Here is a 17699-nt window from a genome sequence, read left to right as displayed (position 1 = left end):
AGGATTTGGGCAAGGTGCCCTTCTGGTATCCCTTTTATTTACATGAAGTAGCCCCAAACTTAAGGAAAAAAAAAAATCCAAGTGTAAAAGTACCAGAATAGAAAGGCATTTACATGGAGAAAGACCCAGGGCATGTTCCTGTTCTCTGGAGATTGTATCCTCGGTTTCCACCCAATCCTGAGTCCTTATCACTGGTCTCCATCCTAAGGCTCTCCAGCATGAGGTTATAAGATTGATTCCCTTTTAAGACTCACCCAACTTGTTACCTTTTCTAATAAGCCTTCTCTGTTCAATTTTAAGCCTAAAGTACATGCCATTCTTCTACCTTCCCTCAACACTCTGTGCATGTGTCAATCGTTAAGCTCCCCACACCATGATTTGCTGTCTCTTCTACCTATCCCCGACCAGACTGTGATCTATTCAAGAACTAAATAATGTAGATAAAGTTCTCAATGCCTGGCACTTTGTTGGTGCTCAATAAATAGTAGTGTTCTTTAGAAAGTCTGAAAATATATTTTTGGCCAAACGGTATACTTAGAAATATCTGGGTCATTTCAGATTTTTTTGATTATGAGGTATATAAATTAAACATAATAAACCAGCAGATCACAGGTGCAAAACCTTAGCGGTTTTGCCCATTAAGTGGTCACTCTTAAGGAAAGTTAGTATCTTTCTTCTTATTTGTCAAAAGCAGAAATTAAACATGAAGAAAAAAAGAGATAACATTCTCTAATCATTTACAAAAAACATCTTTTTATATAGGATTTAGCTCACAAATAATCTACAGAGATTCACTGCTTTAATGTGAAAAGGTGGCAAGGATCTCAGAGTTCAGCTTCTAGTTCAATCCCTTTGTATTTCATGGATGAGGAAAACGCAGGAGCAATAGTTTAGCAGCTGAAATCAACTCAACTCTTTAATCTGACAATTACCAAGCAGGGATTTATTCATTTTCACTGTGCTTCTGTTGCAAAACATGTTTAAAGACTCAGATTTCTTGCATTGGCTGGCTAGGACAGCGACAAGACTCAGACACCGCAGCCCTCCTTCCAAATGCCCACAGTGACTGGTGAGACAAGAGTACATGGCAAAGAAATATTTTGAGAGCTGACAGCTAAGAAAGTACATTAAAACCACAATCAGACCTAACTCTGATTCTCACCTTGGCCACAGCAGGATTATAATATTTTTGCCACATCCATAATAGGAACTTGTTAGTGCTTAATGAAATCAATACACACACTAAAGAATGTGTACACTTTTCCCCAAAGCCACAACTAGAAACCACTCTAGCAACCACAGGTTCAATGAAAACGACAGCTGTCACTTTGGAAGAAAACACTGGACAGGCCAGATCCAAGTCCTAAAGAACCTCAAGGGGACGAGAATTGACAAAGAGCTGGCTAAGAACAAGTATTATGATCTATCCAACTCAAAGTGTTTCTCCCTGATCTTCACTACTCAAGAGCCAAAGTTAAAGGCTTGGATTCATGGGGCCATTCACTACAAGAGCTCAGTTTCAAGACACTAAGGAAGGTCATCTTCAAACTCAAATTAGGTCAATTTCATCCTTTTAACTCCCAGGAATATAATTCCACAAATGGAATGAGAATTTATTATGCTCTATATTCCTGTTACTTTAATAACTTCTGGGAGCATTGACAAATCTAATTTAGAAAAAGATAAATTTGGACTCTAGCCCATAAAATTAAGAAAAACACTGTTCCTAATGGTAAGTTTTCTTAAAATGCCATTTAAATTTAGGCAAGTCATTTATTTAACAAGCCAGCCCCCCCTCTTTTTTTTTCTTCTTCTTCTTCTTTTTTTTTTTTTTAATGAGGAAGGAGCCTGTATTGATTACTAGACTCTGCACTATTTTCTGTCTGGCATATTTAAATGTCTCACAACAGCATTCTTATTTGGACCAGCATTCTTATTTGCTCATGGAGAAATTGTTCTAAGCATCTGTTCAGTTCTCTGTACAAGGCACCTCAGGCGGCTGCACTGCAGAGGGCAGGACTGCAGCACATTGGGGATGGCAGGTTTGGTGCAGAGCTGTCATTCTTCCCATATTCTTGGAAGTAATAGTAGAGGCAGCTGCATGGGGAAGTCAGGAGGTGCTGGCTCTGATCCCAATTCTGCAACCAGCTTCAAAAATGCTCCTGGGATTCACTTCTTCTAAACAGTACAACTAGAAGGTATTTTCTAAGGAAGGTTCTCCCTGCCAACAATGTAAGCCAAAAGCCCAGGAAAAAAGAGACTCATGTACAAATTTCCCCAAATGCTAGCTTTATATATTTATCATGATTTCTGTTAGTCCATAATTCCTGTTCTTGCCAGTAAGGTCAAGGAGTCTCCTACCAGTAAAATAATGAGCCCGTGAAAAATGCATCCAAAAGCACACAGCACAGTAAGATAAATGGTCTTGTCTGTGAATGAATATGAATTTAATCTCTAATGAACCTCCCCAAAAGAAGCCTTACCTTCTCTGCCCTTTCTACACTGGGACTCATTTCCAAAAGGACGATCCCTTTTTTTCTTCTAAGTCAAACTACTGTGTTTTCCAGGTCCTCCAATGTCAAGTTCAAATGATATGTTTCAAAAAGCTGTTCCTGATCTTTGCAACCAACCAGTCTCTGCACTTTATTCCCTATGTCTGCCCCCTTCAAACTCCCAGAGTGCTTTTCTCCAATGGCACTAGTGTTCTATGACTATTTGTAGGTTGATATTATGCTTCTGGAGGGGGAAGCAGGGACTTGCTTTCGTTCTTGAGCTTGGTGTTCCCGAGGGCCCACCTCAAACAGTGCCTTCCACACAGCAGGACTCCACTGAGCTCACATGAATCTGAGTACTCGGGTACAGAGCAGAGGTAGAGGTTGAACAGGGGTCTCTGTGCTAATTCGAACCAGGTCCCCATATAAAAGAGCAGGATACTATGATGCATTAAGGGGAAATAACAGAAATACTTCTACATACACTGGTTTGTGCTTTGGCAGGTATGCACAGGAAGGGGCAGCATGTCTACCCCATCAGGCTGTCTTGGTTTTATGTTCATCTCCTACCTCCTTCAGCTGATTCTCTCATTTGAACTTTTGGTAACAGAACTTTCTGTCATTAACTTTTGCTACGCATCTGAATTATTCCTAAGTACAGTTCAGCTGCCCATCTTCTGATCGGCCATTTTCAGAGGAAATAAAGTTAAATAAATACTATGTGAAAGGCTGTATTTGATTTCTGTAGCCAAGAGTGTTCCTGAGCATGGAGTTTTATAACGAATCTCCTATTTGCTCTAGTTAATTTGATATTATATTGCATTGCCCATAGTTACAGAGCACAATCCCCATCTGTACATCACCACAGCTATTTCAGACTGGTAAACATGTTTGTCCGGATGGTTACTGAATATTTAAAGAGGTTAAAATCTTTTCCTGAGTCTTATTTCCCTCTGCACGCGTGACTAATATAACACTATTAAACAGCATGGACTTGAATTCGACCATTTTCTTTTTGGATAATTTCTCTCCATTTTCTGGCTTTATGAAAGAAAAAAACACATATATTATCACATGTAGGGAAATCAGGATCACGAGAATGTTAATTTAGAAAATTCCAAATGGAGAATGGAGGGTGCAACTTTGGGTATAAAATGTAGGACCCAAATACCTAGGGAGTCTTTCAACAAGGAGGAAGAGTGCTTCAGAGGACAAATGAACAGGAAGATTCCATCCCACAACCCAAAGCCATCGAATTTTCGGATGAAGCCTCAGGCCCTCACCTCTTGTTTCTGTCCTCCAGCTGCAGTGTGTACACCGTGCCATCAGCCGCGTGCGTCCTGGCATTACCGTCTCCCCATTTCAGCTTCAGGCTCTGGGGCCCAGCAGCGGCACATTCGAGCCTAGGAGGCAACGGTGGTAACGGCCGAGTTTTTGCTTTAATGAACTGACTAAATGGTCCAGCTCCAATTTCATTTATGGCCTGAATTCTGATCCTGGAAAAAGGAAAAAAAAAAATCACAAAGATTGTTGGTTTAAGAAGCAGTGATTCCTCATTTGAAATAAACATTGTGTGGTGTATTTCTTCCTTGCCCCTAGAAGCAGTGTCATGGAATAAAGGAAAACAAGTTAAAAATAATTCAAGACAGATAGAGAAATGGGCAGCTCGGAAGACAGATTATCCTCTCCATTCCAAAAAATAGCCCAAAAAAACCACATTAGCAAGATATCCCTTAGTTCTTTAATAGAAAGAAAGAAAGAAAGAAGGAAAGAAGGAAAGAAAGGAAAGAAAGAAAGGAAGGAAGGAAGGAAGAAAGGAAAGAAAGAAAGAAAGAAAGAAAGAAAGAAAGAAAAAGAAAAAAAAGAAAGAAAGAAAGAAAGAAAGAAAGAAAGAAAGAAAGAAAGAAAGAAAGAAAGAAAGAAAGAAAAAGAAAGAAAGAATGGCAGAAAAGGGAAGACATACTAAAGACTTTCATATTTTGTTCTAGCCACCCTTCAGCTGCCTCAAAGTCAGTTTTGGAAGTAAGTGAGCTATAAAGAATAAATGAAATAGGAGAACAAGAAAGTCTCCTTCAAAGTTCAAAACAAAGGATAACAGCTCTTTAACAGCACATTTTCCTCCCCTTTCTCCAGCCTCACCCAACAACCTCTGCTAGTCCTTAACCAGTGCTATGTGTGCAGGCACTGCTGGTAACAGAGTGTCATTCAGATGTGCAATTATCTTAACTGGATGTTTACTATGTGCAGTGTTATGGGTAATAAAGATATACTAACACTGCTCTCATGGTCTAGGAACTGAAAATCAAACAGTTAAAATGTATATAGAAAATATTTCCTATTATCATTCCTGTTTTTCTTGTTCCTCTACTTCCTTACTAGTTGATTGAAAAAGTTCTCCAAGGTCATCACACAACACTTTGATGGCACTGCTCCACCTTCATCCTCAACACTCCGTCCCTCAGTGACTGCATGTTATTGAAGCTTGTTTCCTCCTGGCACTGAGAGGCCTGCAGACCCCTGCAGAGGTCTTTCTCCTCTGCTTCTTGGACCAAAGGTGTCACACTAGCTCCCACCCCACCCTCTGCTCTTCCTCTCTTCTTCTGTACAATATGGACAGTCCTCTCAATAACCTCAGCATTCCACAGCTTCATCCACTTAAGATCTTCCCTAGGTCTGCCTCTCCTCCATCTCTTCATGCCTCATTACTAGGCCTCTAGTAGAAACTTTCACCCAGATCCCTTGCTAGGTACATAGGCATCTTATTGGGCTGAATGAGCAGTGTGGTGTCACTAGTTCTAAAAGTTTCAACATTTAAACTTGATTTGAGTTTGAAACAGTGTTTCAAAACACATGATAATAAAAAATACAAAGAGAAATTCTCAGGAAACAGATCAGCTTAAAATATTGTTATAATTTCGCTTTATGTACTTCTCACTTACAGCAATTATTGCTTATATCTAAATAGAAAATATCATTTAGGTATTACAATACCTTAATCCATCATATGACCTCAAATTAACCTTAATTCTTCAAATTTAAAATTACATAGTTCAGCAAGTCAATCTAATGACACATCTGTAAGTTGTTAAGAAGAAAAAAACAATAGATTAATTCCAGGTGAGATGGAGTAAGCACACTCCACCCTGTCTCTCCCACTGAATGCAGCTATTAAACCTGGACAAGAGAAACAGAGCAGCTATTTAAGAAGTCCAAAAAGGAAATCGTAGCTGAAGGATTGGGGGAAGAATTTGAACTATCACCAAACCAGCAGTGAATTTATCATTTTTCCCCTCCATTACTCATTGGATTAGACTCAACGCAGCTTGAAATCCAGGAACAGACATTTGCACGGGCAGAGAGCTGCCTGGCTCAAAAGAAAGCAAAGAGTCTCAGAATGGTCAGAATGAATGGGGGAAAATTCCCCCATTCCTCTTTTTTTTTTTCTTTTCTACACTGTCTCATTCTCTAACCCTAAGCCAGTTCCATCAAATTAACAGCCTAAAGAAGAAAAACCACATGATCATACTCATTGATACAGAAGAAGCATCTAATCAAATCCAACATATATTCATAATAAAAATTCCCAGCCAACTAGGGATAGAAGGGAAATTTCTCAACCCAAAAGGGGCATCTATAGAAATACCTGCAGCTAACATGACACTTAACTGTGAAAGACTAAATGAAATATCAGAACAAAGCAAGGATGTCTACTCTCACCACTCCTACTCACCTACTTAACATCAGGTACCAGTCCCAGCCAGTGTGGGTGGGGAAAGGCACAGAGATAGGAAATAAAGAAATATACTGCAAGACACTGCTGAGACTATTGAAGACCACCTAACTAGAGAGAGATATACTATGATCATGAATTGGAAGACTCTACACAGAAAAAATTTCAATTCTTCCAAAACTGGATCTATAGATACAATGCAATTCTAATAAAATTCCAGCAGGATTCTTCTTAGTAGATATAGATAAGTTGATTCTAAAAGTTACGTGGCAAGACAAAGGAACTAAAATTGCTAACACAAATCTGAAAAATAAGAATAAAGTTGGAAGAATCACACTATCTGATTTAGAACTTACTATAAAGCTTACTATAAAGTAATCAATATAGTGTGGTATCAGACAGACACGTAGACGAACAGAACCAACACATATATGGCCAACTAATTTTCAAAAATGTGCAGAATTAATTCAACGAAGAAAGAATAGTCTTCTTAACAAGTGGTATTGGAACAACTGGATATCAAAAGGAAAAATAAATAAATCTCAATCTAAACCTCAGATCTTATTCAAAAGTTAACTCATGGGGCTTCCCTGGTGGCGCAGTGGTTCAGAGTCCGCCTGCCCACGCGGGGGACACGGGTTCGTGCCCCGGTCCGGGAGGATCCCACATGCAGCGGGGTGGCTGGGCCCGTGGGCCATGGCCGCTGGGCCTGCGTGTCCAGAGCCTGTGCTCCGCGACGGGAGAGGCCACAGCAGTGAGAGGCCTGCATACCGCAAAAAAAAAAAAAAAAAAAGTTTAACTCATGGATCACAGATCTAAGTGTAGAATGTAAAATATAAAACTCTTAAGAAGAAAACAGGAGGAAATATTTGTTACCTAGAATTAAAGAATTTTTAGATATGATGTGAAAAGAATGTATCCAGAATGCATCTAAGACCTTTCAAAACTCAGCAGCAAAACAACCCAACTAATAAAAAAAATGGGCAAAAGACTGGAACAAACATTCCACCAAAGAGGATATACACATGGCAAATATGCACACAAAAAGATGTTTAACATCATTAGCCACTAGGAAAATGCAAATTAAAACTACAATGGGGTAATACTATATCCCTATTAAAATGGCCAAAATAAAAAATGCTTATTAATACCATTCTAGCAAGTATAAGGAACAACTGAAACTCTATTTTGCTGGTGAGAATGCAAAATGGTATAGTTACATTGGAAAACAATTTGCTTACAAAGTTTCTGATAAACTTTAACATACATTTATCATATGACCCAGCAATCACACTTCTTGGACTTTAGAGGAATTAAAGTTTACGTTCACACAAAAGCCTGCACATACACGTTTATACCAGCTCTATTCATAACCACCCAAAACTGGATGAATATCTGCCTCACAGTTTGGAATGTAGCAAACACTTATTGCTGATAAAGTATAGCAAAAGTTCCATTACAAAGAGCCTTACTTTTCCCAGATTCTATTAAATTAGGGCTACATCAGGTCTCTTGTAGATAATGCAATGTCAGTCTCTCAACATAGCATTGAAAGACTACAATAAACTCTTCTTTGCTTCCCAGCATGAGTCTTGTAAAATAGCTGCATGGTATTAAGATAAGAGTTTTTTTCCCTATGATTTGAAAAGTAAGAAATTTTTCTGCAACTGGAGAGGAAAAATCTTTTTAAAAAGGTGGTCATCATTATGGTAGAAATTACTACCTTTTTTCTCTACTCAGGAAAAGGTAATTAAGCCAGACTTTAAGTCTCAGTCTTTTTTCAATGGTGTACAAATTTCCTCACCTACAAGGTTTATATCAATGTCTTTCCACTGTCCAGACTGCCATTCCTTCCCTTTATTCTGGGCAGAGGTATTCCTAGAGCCCAGAGGCCAAGATGCTTCCTTTCAACTGCTTGCCCATATTCCTCCAGAGCCAAGCTCACCTGTATTCAAGGTGATCCTACTGTTTTGCTCCATGCAGCCTCAACAGCCCTTAGCTACATTAATAAGTAAAAGGAAGGGAGGTAATGGGTTGCTTCAGATTGTTGTTCTGCTCAAGACAAAAAATTATACGGGATCTGAATCATTTATAAGAATTAAAAAATAGTTTATAATACACAAGTATCAAGATGCAGAAAGAAATGTAGATTTAATATTTACTTTCTTTTGTAAATTCATTTTCTTCACAAGGCCTCCCCAGTATTTTGATAGGTACTAGGTTCCTAATATCTGTAGCTCTAGGGTTCTCTGACCTTTTAACTGGGAAGTATTTGGTAGGCATATCGAATGTTAGCCATACATACATACACATACACACACACATACACACACCAAGAACAAGAATATTATGGTAGCATTTTAACTCTCTTTAGCAGTGAAGCCTTTCTGGCTACTCTGCTCATCACTTTGGTGACCTTGGGGAAAGCATCTAACACCTTTAAGTAACAGTTTCCTCCTCTATGAAATCGGGTAGTTAATATCTTCGCTGCACTTACAAATAGGACTACTTAATTAAGATAAGGAATATGAGAAGTTCTTTTTTTAAAAATAAATTTATTTATTTAATTTATTTATTCTTGGCTGCGTTGGGTCTTCGTTGCTGCGCACGGGCTTTCTCTAGCTGCGGCGAGTGGGCGCTCCTCTGTTGCGGCGCGCGGGCTTCTCTCGTTGTGGGGCATGGGCTCTAGGCGCGCGGGCTTCAGTAGTGTGGCTCACGGGCTCTAGAGCGCAGGCTCAGTAGCTGTGGCGCACTGGCTTAGTTGCTCCGTGCCATGTGGGATCTTCCCGGACCAGGGCTCGAACCAGGGTCCCCCGCATTGGCAGGCAGATTCTCAACCACTGCGCCACCAGGGAAGCCCAGTACTTTCTATTTTTAATATTTTATACTTTGTCATACAATCAGAAAAGGATTCAAGGTGGCTAAAAGCACTTTGGTGAACTTTAAAGTGCTACTTTATAGAGTTACTATTTTTATGACTTCTTTTAAGACCGTATTCCTCCCTCGAGCAGTGAAGAAAACGTGTTGGGCATCTATAGGAGTGGCACTGTACTGGGCACACAAACGTATATCTTCGTTTTAGTTGTATTACTACCACCCCTTCACTTTATTACTTGAGGAATTTGCTGATACGATCTATGTTTCTCCTTCCTCTAAATTATGGCCAAGGACCCAGCAATAGCTAAAAGGACTGCCTTCTCAGAAGGTGAGATAACAGCTTAGAAACAGATGAAAATGTTAATAACCACTGCAGCAAACAGCACTGAGAACTTGCTCTGTTCAAGGGACTATGCTATGGAGTAGGAACTAGTACAGCTGTCCCTCAGTACCTGCAGAGGATTGTTCCCAGGACTCCTGTGGATACTAAAATCCACAGATGCTCAAGTCCCATATATAAAATGGCACAGTTCAGTAGGCCCTCTGTACCCGTGGATGCGGTGAGATGAGTGTTTTCTCTTCTTTCTTTCTATCTATCTATCTATCTATCTATCTATCTATCTATCTATCTATCTATCTATCTTATCTTATCTATCTAGGCCACACCACGAGCCTCTCCGGATCTTAGTTCCCCGACCAGGGATTGATTCCACACCCCCTACAGTGGAAGCGTGGAGCCCTAACCACTGGACCGCCAGGGAAGTCCCTTCTCTTGCTTTCAGAGATGAGGAAACTGCAGTTAAACTCAGGTTAAATAACTCCATCTAATTGATACAGTGGCTACTAGATGCTGAAGTCTAGATTTGATACTGTCTCTAATTTCTACCCCAACCCCATGAGGAAGGAATTACTCTATTTCACAAGTGCAGGAACTGAGGCCGGCTAGGTTCAGTCATTTGCACTAATCTTCACAGCAGATATAGGTCAGATCTGGATGTGAACCTGGTCTTTCTAGGCTCAAAGTCTTCGTGCATTCTGACACACCACTCCCTCCAAGCATAACTTGAACCAAACGCAGCTTCTAATCCAACCAAAAGATAATTTTAATTCAAACCACACTTTCAGTTCAACAACTGTCTTTTGCCAATCAAACAGACATTTAGAACAGTCAAATGTATTTTCACATTAGTAAAACAACTTTTGGCCTTGGAATGAACTGACTAGGTTTTAAAATACTTGCTTCAATTTATTCAAATAACAAAATGTGTTTCAGTAAAAATGCATGGAAAACATTTTTCCATGTAGCTGATGTACTGAACTAATGTTAATCAGTTTTAATAATAAAGTAGCACTCAAAACTGAAATAGAACTGAGGAACTGATCAAATGAGGCCATGTCTTCTAAAAATATTAAGAAGTCTTAATCTAGGAGGCTGAGAAAACTGAAGAAGGACTAAGGTAGTTAATATTTCTTTTGTCTTGGGATGAAAAATGTAGTGTGTGAAAATAATTTCCTAATCCCAGTGAGAGCTCACCCAGGACTGATAAAAAAAAAAAAACACCAAACACTAACCTGAGGAACAGTTCTAAAAATTCGTCTCAGAAAAAAATGATTTTAAAGTTTTATTAAATTAGTCTATCCCAAACCCAAACTTGAGGCATTTTCTCTTTAACTGAAGTAACATGTTAATCTTGACATTTAGATAGGATCTGCATTTTTTTTTAACATGCAATGTGTATCATTTTCTGAAATCTTAAGCTCTGCAAAGTAAGTACAAGGGAAATGGAATTTTGCTTTCCAATTCAGGGAAGTGACTTAACTCTGAGAAGCTCTATCTTGGCAGGACTAATGTGAAAAATCTAAGTATCTAGAAGTCTGCAATATCCATCAATACACTGATAATTCTGATTAAATAAATTAAGAAGTATATTCTTTATAAATTTTGATTGAAAATCCACTATTAAAATATCTTCTAATTTTAGATGCCAAATACATTACTGCTTCAGAAGATCATAGCCTAACATAATGCACTTTACACATTCTCTCTCAAATGACACTACGTATGCTAAAAGAAGAACGACTGTGAAAACTGGGGAAGGTGACTTCTCAATCACAATTAGCCATCCCAGTACTCAGGATGCTTCGAGTGAGGGGACAGTGAAGACAGCCCCCACCTTCCTCCATGAAGAGCTGGGGTAAGACAGGCCTAAGAAGCAAAAGATGGGCTTTTTAGCCCCCCAATCTACCTAATCATCCAATTAAGAAGAGAAAAATATGAAGGAGTATCATCTTCAGATAACTTCTGAGGAAATAATAAATAGTAGCTTAAATACAGAAAATCTCTTTAGCGGAAAAGATGTGTTCAGAGTAAGGTTACTTGGAGAAGGCTCCCTGGAAGGGTAACCTTAGCTAGCTCAGTCATCCCTCCCTTCAGCCAAGCTACTTCTGACAGCTCCTCAGAGACCAGTGCCACATTCCGTCTCCAGGCACTTAGACTTGCTTTTCTTCGTGCCCTGTCTTGACAGGAAAGAAACTTTAAATGTCTCCTGTGGCTTAAAGGATAATGCCAGATTCCCACACACATTTCTACCTGTAATCTGGTCATAACCCACCTGCCAGCTCCTTTCTTCCCTACCCTACCAGGCATCAGCAACAGATAATTTATTGAGTGCTTACTTACCAGGTGTCAGGTCCCACACAAGGTGCCTGAAGTCTAAAACATGACAACCCTATTATGTAAAGTAATTATCCCCATTTTACAGATCAGAAAACTGAGGCACAGAGAGCCTAAATAGCTTGCCAGAGGTCACAGAGGCACCAAGTGAGAGACTCAGGATTGATGTCAAGGCTGTCTGACTCCAGTCCACTACTTTTGAACTACTTAGAACTTGTCCCCTTATAAAGCCCACTTCATCTTGTTAGAATGAAATGATTTATGATTCACTTCTTGACAGGTTTATGTAGTGCTTGACATATACCTAAGGACTCAACAAATGTTATTTTCATCCACATTTTACCTAGCAAAACAGCACAGCAAACAAATCTACCTTAAGTTTTAGTTATTTGACAGCTCAACATGAGTCAGACATATAATGAGGTTGCCAAAAAAAGTAATCTTAGGCAACCTTACTAACTGCTCAGTACGGAGAACAAGGAAGGTGACAGTCTTGCTCTGCCCTGAGCCAGCCAGACCATTCCTGGAGGTCAGGGCACTACTCATTAAAGAGGCCATCAAGAAACAGAAATCACCCGATGAAGAGGATTGAGGGGGTTATAGAAAACCCATGCCAGTGAAGACAGATCTGAATGAAGTGAAGATGGTTAAGTATGAGACAGCTGAAATAAAAAGATAATGATGCCTAGGCCCTAGGAGTGGGGCTCAGACTTCTGTATTTTGCAAAACCTCTCCAGGTGATTCCTAAATACATTAGCATTGCAGAATCAATGCTCTAGGGCAGAGTTCTCAAACTTTTAACATGCATCAGAATTTCCTGCAGGGCTAATTAAAGCACAGAGTGCTGGGCCCCATCCCCAGGGTTTCTGATTGGTAGGCCTCCAGTAGGGCCTGATACATTGCATTTTAATAAGTTTCTAGGTGATGCTGATGCTGCTGGTCCAGGAACCATGCTCTGGGGGAGAGCCCAGGATCAACTGAGTGTATTTTAGCTATAGAGAGGTTTTGACAAAATATAAGGGAACCTCTATAGAAATAGAGTTATCCACGACTGGAATGCACTGCCTGGCGAGTAGAAGCTGAAAACACTGCTCCATCACTGGAGATGCTCACGCCAGGGTGCTGGGAGGGGGTGACACCAGGCAATCTTGTCTCAGCTCACAAAGCCTATGGCTCTCTGTGGCAGGAAGCATGCAAAGGAAAGCTACGTCTCTGTTTTCAGTAACGTTTTTTTCTCTGCAAACCGAAACACAAACTCAGTTCTAAGCTTAAAAGTAATGTCTTGGGCTTCCCTGGTGGCGCAGTGGTTGAGAGTCCGCCTGCCGATGCAGGGGACGCGGGTTCGTGCCCTGGTCCGGGAGGATCCCACGTGCCGCGGAGCGGCTGGGCCCGTGAGCCATGGCAGCTGAGCCTGCGCGTCCGGAGCCTGTGCTCTGCAACGGGAGAGGCCGCAGCGGTGAGAGGCCCGCGTACCGGGGAAAAAAAAAAAAAAAAAAAAAAAAAAAGTAATGTCTTTAAAAATATTGTAATTCCAACCAAATTCTATACAGGGTGTCAGCAAGCCAGTGGATAGTTTGGCAAGCACCAGTGGAGAAGGGATGGATCCATTTTTGTGTCAGTAGGTTTGCTGGAGAGGTGCACATTTCTGTCCCAGCAAGACAGAGAAAGAATAAATTTCGTGTGAGAACAATGTGTAACTGCTAAAGGTTAAAAACAACAACAACAAAAACCCAAAAGAAACAAGCCCCATTGCTGCTTAAAATGTTTCATTCCACATTTTTATCTAGAACATCATGATCTGTTCACTTATATTTTAACCAATTTATGGACAAAAAAAGGTGAGGTAAAAGTTGATTGGACTAAAATTATACCCTTAGTTCCCTGAAATACTCATTTTGTATTTCACCACAATTTCTGCAATTGTGTTTTTGAGACATAAAAGAACACGACTATGGGTTGACTGGAGTTCTACTATAGAGAATCCAATTAGGTACTATAGAAATAAAATTCCTTAAGTTGGACAAAGATGACCTTAAATGTGAAACATCCAATTTATTTATTGATTAGCCAGCAAATACTCTGGCTAAATCTTTTTTTTTTTTTTTTTGCCAATAACACTATATGACTTAGGGCCAAAGATCTGTCTTTTCTAAAGCTGTACATTTTTCATGCAATCTGTCTAAAATGGTGTCTTCCAAGCTACCCTGTAAGTTTAAGAGGTGACATCCTCCCAATGTGACTTTCCATGTTCAGCTCAATATAGCTAGCCTTGCATATTAATACTGAAATGAATTATTTATGCTGCATCCATTAAATACCTTTTAAATAGATTCTTGAGGTTTCACTATCCAAATCTAAACTCTGTACATCACTAAACCATTTCATCTTCTCCAAAACAGAATTAATCTCTGAGGTACTTTTTAACATGTCTTTCATCAACCACTTATGTGGAAGATATTCTTGATAATTTCCACTGTAACTGGCATTTCATCAATAAGCAAAGATCCCCTACGTCAGTTCCTTCATTTGAGCTTCTGATCTCTAGATTTCTTTCTTGAAGTCATTCAACTATATGCTGACTAATAAACATCAGCGTTCCTCCAATATCAACCTTCTAAAAACCGTAAAGTTTTATAATCATTTAAGCCACCTTTAAGGTATGCATAATGGCAGGAAGAAGCAAAATTCTCAGGCTGACACCTTGTCCTAAAAGCCCTTTTATGATTTCTGACCCGAATGTTCAGAGGACTGACCTGAGGATCCGAGTCCAGTCTGCGTAGACATGGGGTGGATCACACTGGACAAAAGACCTTTCAGTGAGCCCTGAGCCAGTGGTTTCTTCATAGGTTTTCTGGCCTGAGGAATCCAAGTCAGGCAATGTTCTGGACAGGAAGTCTCTTAGAAACAGCTAGGGGATGACATTCACTTGGTCATTTCCCCCCAGAGATACACCTCATGGTCAGGTCTCCTTAGAGCATCATCACTGGGGAATGTCCCTGAGGTCAAGTTCTGGGTTTAATTCACCTCTGGATTTCCTCAGCACCTGATTAGAGTGCTCTGGACACAATGGTCAGTCAGTAGTTGGTTAGAAAACAAAGGTGGTGGCTGGTTTTCTGAGATTGGCTACAATGCTAAAAATGAAAAAATGCCCTTGGCCTGCCTCTTCATCTATATTAAGTCACACCGCCTTTATTCAGTTTCTAACTTGATTCCCACTTCAAACCATCCTGATCATTCTGAACCCTGGGTCTTCCTCTTTGAAACGCCAACAGGACTCTGTACAGTGTTATTTTCAGCCTGTGAGGTCACAAGCATCTGCTATCTTAGGTTGCTGTTAAGGGTCCCCCAACTCCCTGAGTGCTCTGAGGGCAAGGATAGTGTTTATCACTATTTCATAGACCCACAGTACATAAGTACTGTGCCCCAGAGGTTTCTTAAAAGAAGGAAAGACTAAATAAAAAACTGTCACTGTTTTGAAAAGCAAAATGAATACACTTATATGCATCATTCACAAAAGACTTGGTAAGAGAGGGAAAGCAGAGATAACATTTAGGCAGGATGGAACTTTTGTATCTTACAGCTGTTAAGCTGGTTTCTTTCTTTAGTTTCTGGGGATAAAAAAAGGTTTATAACATTAGAAAACACTGCAGAAAAAAAATAAGTGAAATGATAAACCCTTTTCTAGCAGCAAGTTTACCTGCCTGCCCTATCCCAAGAAGAACTGGTTTTCCAGGGTGAAGATCTTGGTGATGATGAAAATTACAATACATGTTTACTGTGCGCTTGCAATGTACTGCTGGGCTCTATACAAGCATTTAATACTTGTCTGCTTACTCCTTACAACATGCTTTTGAGGTAAGTAATCTTGTTCTCCTCACCCTGTGGAAGCAGCTGGGACACTGAGAGGTTAAGTGACTTGCCCAAAGACACAGCTAAGGACCTGTATCTGAATCTGTGCTCTACTTCACCTCCTTGAGAAGCCGCTTAATCTGACAAAGGGCACTGGACTAACCAGATGGTTCCTGCACTCCTCTAACACTAATCCTGAACTTCTGTTTTGGTCCCCCAGCTATGGCACCCTGGGGACAGAGTTAAATGACTTGAAATCTTAAGAGGCTATGTTGAGAAAATGGTGTGTGAGAAGAGGAAGGTAAGGTGCTGGCTCCCTGACAGGAACTCTGGGGAAAAGAAAGAATGCAAGTGGTAACTGAGTTTTGCTGGGTGGAGTGTGATGTAACGTCTTTTCACTGGCCCCTCGTGAAATCCTGAGTAAAAGCTCCATCACAAATGCTCTGTAACAGTGTGTCTGCTTTGGAGGATCAGAAGAACGGCAGAGCCCTGCTTCAGAGGTGGACCAAGTACATGCTGGGGACGGAGGGTGTCCATAGAGTGATGAGGCACAGTAAAAGCACGAAGAAAAGTAGTTTATCAAAAAACCAGCAAGGAGGAACTGATTTGAAATGGTAGGTGAAATTCCCCCTCAAGGGTTAGGATGTGTATCAATTTATAACCAACTCATAAAGGAAAATGTAGTACAAGTTTTTAAGCTCTATTAGCATTTAGTACTCAAATACATTAAGAGTGACTAGAATTCACCCATTTGGCCTTTAGGACCTGAAGGGTCTGTAGCCCGAAGTGCTGACGTGTCCATGCAGCTTTATTTCAACTTTCCTGCACTCACCGGTAGGTGGTTTCCGGAAGGAGATCTTTCATAACGTGGGTGGTGGTATTGCCCACGGTGATGCTAGTGTCTCCAAGATCGATATTATAAGCAAGGATTTCAGATCCATTATTGCACGGTTCTTCCCAGTTCAGTACAAGGCACACAGAAGGCGGATCAGGATAGACATTGAGGGTCTCCTCCTCCAGGACACACAGAGTGGAGACAGGGTCAGGGGCAGATGCTGGTGTCTGGCAAAGGACAAGCTCACTGTACGGTCCTGCTCCAGCTTGATTAACGGCCTAAAAAACAGAATAGCGAGACAAAGTCCACGTTACCCCATGAGCACATTCTAATGCCTCCACATTAGGCGTTAAATAAATCTAAAGTAACATATGATTACTGCTAGAAATGTAGGTAGAAATAAATCCTCCACAATGTTCATGTTAATACCACTTTCTAAAAAATACCAATCACACCTTCTCTGCTAATAAGAGACAATATCGCCATCACCGTTTCTTATGAAAAATAGTTTTAAAATAACACTTTATATTTGCACAGCCCACTTCAGTTTATGTATTGTCTTATGCAATCTTCACAATAACCATCTGAGGAAGATAATATATGGCAGGTATTCTTATCTGCCTTTCACAGAGGAGGGAACTCAAAGTCAAATTAAGTACTCAGGCCCCAGATTTAGATGCCAAGCTGGGACCAAAATTCAGTAATCTGACTTTTAACTCAAGTGCTGCTCTGGAAGAGCTATAGGAATCTTAGAAAAGATACCTACTGTTTTCCATGTGAATGCTAAATGCATATCTGAAGTCAATGCTCAGCCCTCATCTGACTTTACCTGAGCCTCACCACTGACACCTGACCACTCACCGCTTTCAAATCCTCACTCACTCGGTCTCTGGGACCATCTTCTTGTTTCTATTTTGCTGCTGCTTCTCAATCACCTCTCCTGGCCGCTACTCATTACCGGGATCTTTCAGCACTGGAGGGCACCAGGCCTTGGGCCTTGCACACCTCTTTGTCATCTCTGCTTAAACTCTTGGACATCTCATCTTGTCTCAGGGAAATATAATGCCATTTATATCCTACTCCCAAATGTATTTTATTTATTTATTTATTTATTTATTTATTTTTTTAAATTTTTTTTTTGCGGTACGCCGGCCTCTCACTATTGTGGCCTCTCCCGTTGCGGAGCACAGGCTCCGGACCAGCAGGCTCAGCGGCCATGGCTCACGGGCCCGGCCGCTCCGC

The 17699-nt window shown here is 40.4% G+C and overlaps 1 protein-coding gene across 8 annotated transcripts in view; it reads right to left on the bottom strand.

The window, feature by feature from the left end:
- Nucleotides 1–17699, bottom strand: part of FNDC3B (fibronectin type III domain containing 3B) — a 386791-nt gene that overhangs the window by 23234 nt on the left and 345858 nt on the right. For all 8 annotated transcript variants that reach the window (XM_055083800.1, XM_055083804.1, XM_055083816.1 and 5 more), the window contains 2 exons: nucleotides 16455–16735; nucleotides 3776–3988 (listed from right to left, as the gene is read on the bottom strand). In XM_055083800.1, the coding sequence (XP_054939775.1) occupies nucleotides 3776–3988; nucleotides 16455–16735 (494 nt within the window). The remainder of the gene's footprint in view (nucleotides 1–3775; nucleotides 3989–16454; nucleotides 16736–17699) is intronic.

The sequence above is a fragment of the Physeter macrocephalus genome, chromosome 1 (genome assembly GCF_002837175.3).
Source record: "Physeter macrocephalus isolate SW-GA chromosome 1, ASM283717v5, whole genome shotgun sequence".
Lineage (NCBI taxonomy): Eukaryota > Metazoa > Chordata > Mammalia > Artiodactyla > Physeteridae > Physeter > Physeter macrocephalus.
Note: the sequence above shows the minus strand (reverse complement) of the source record. Positions and strands in the feature narration are given on the sequence as shown.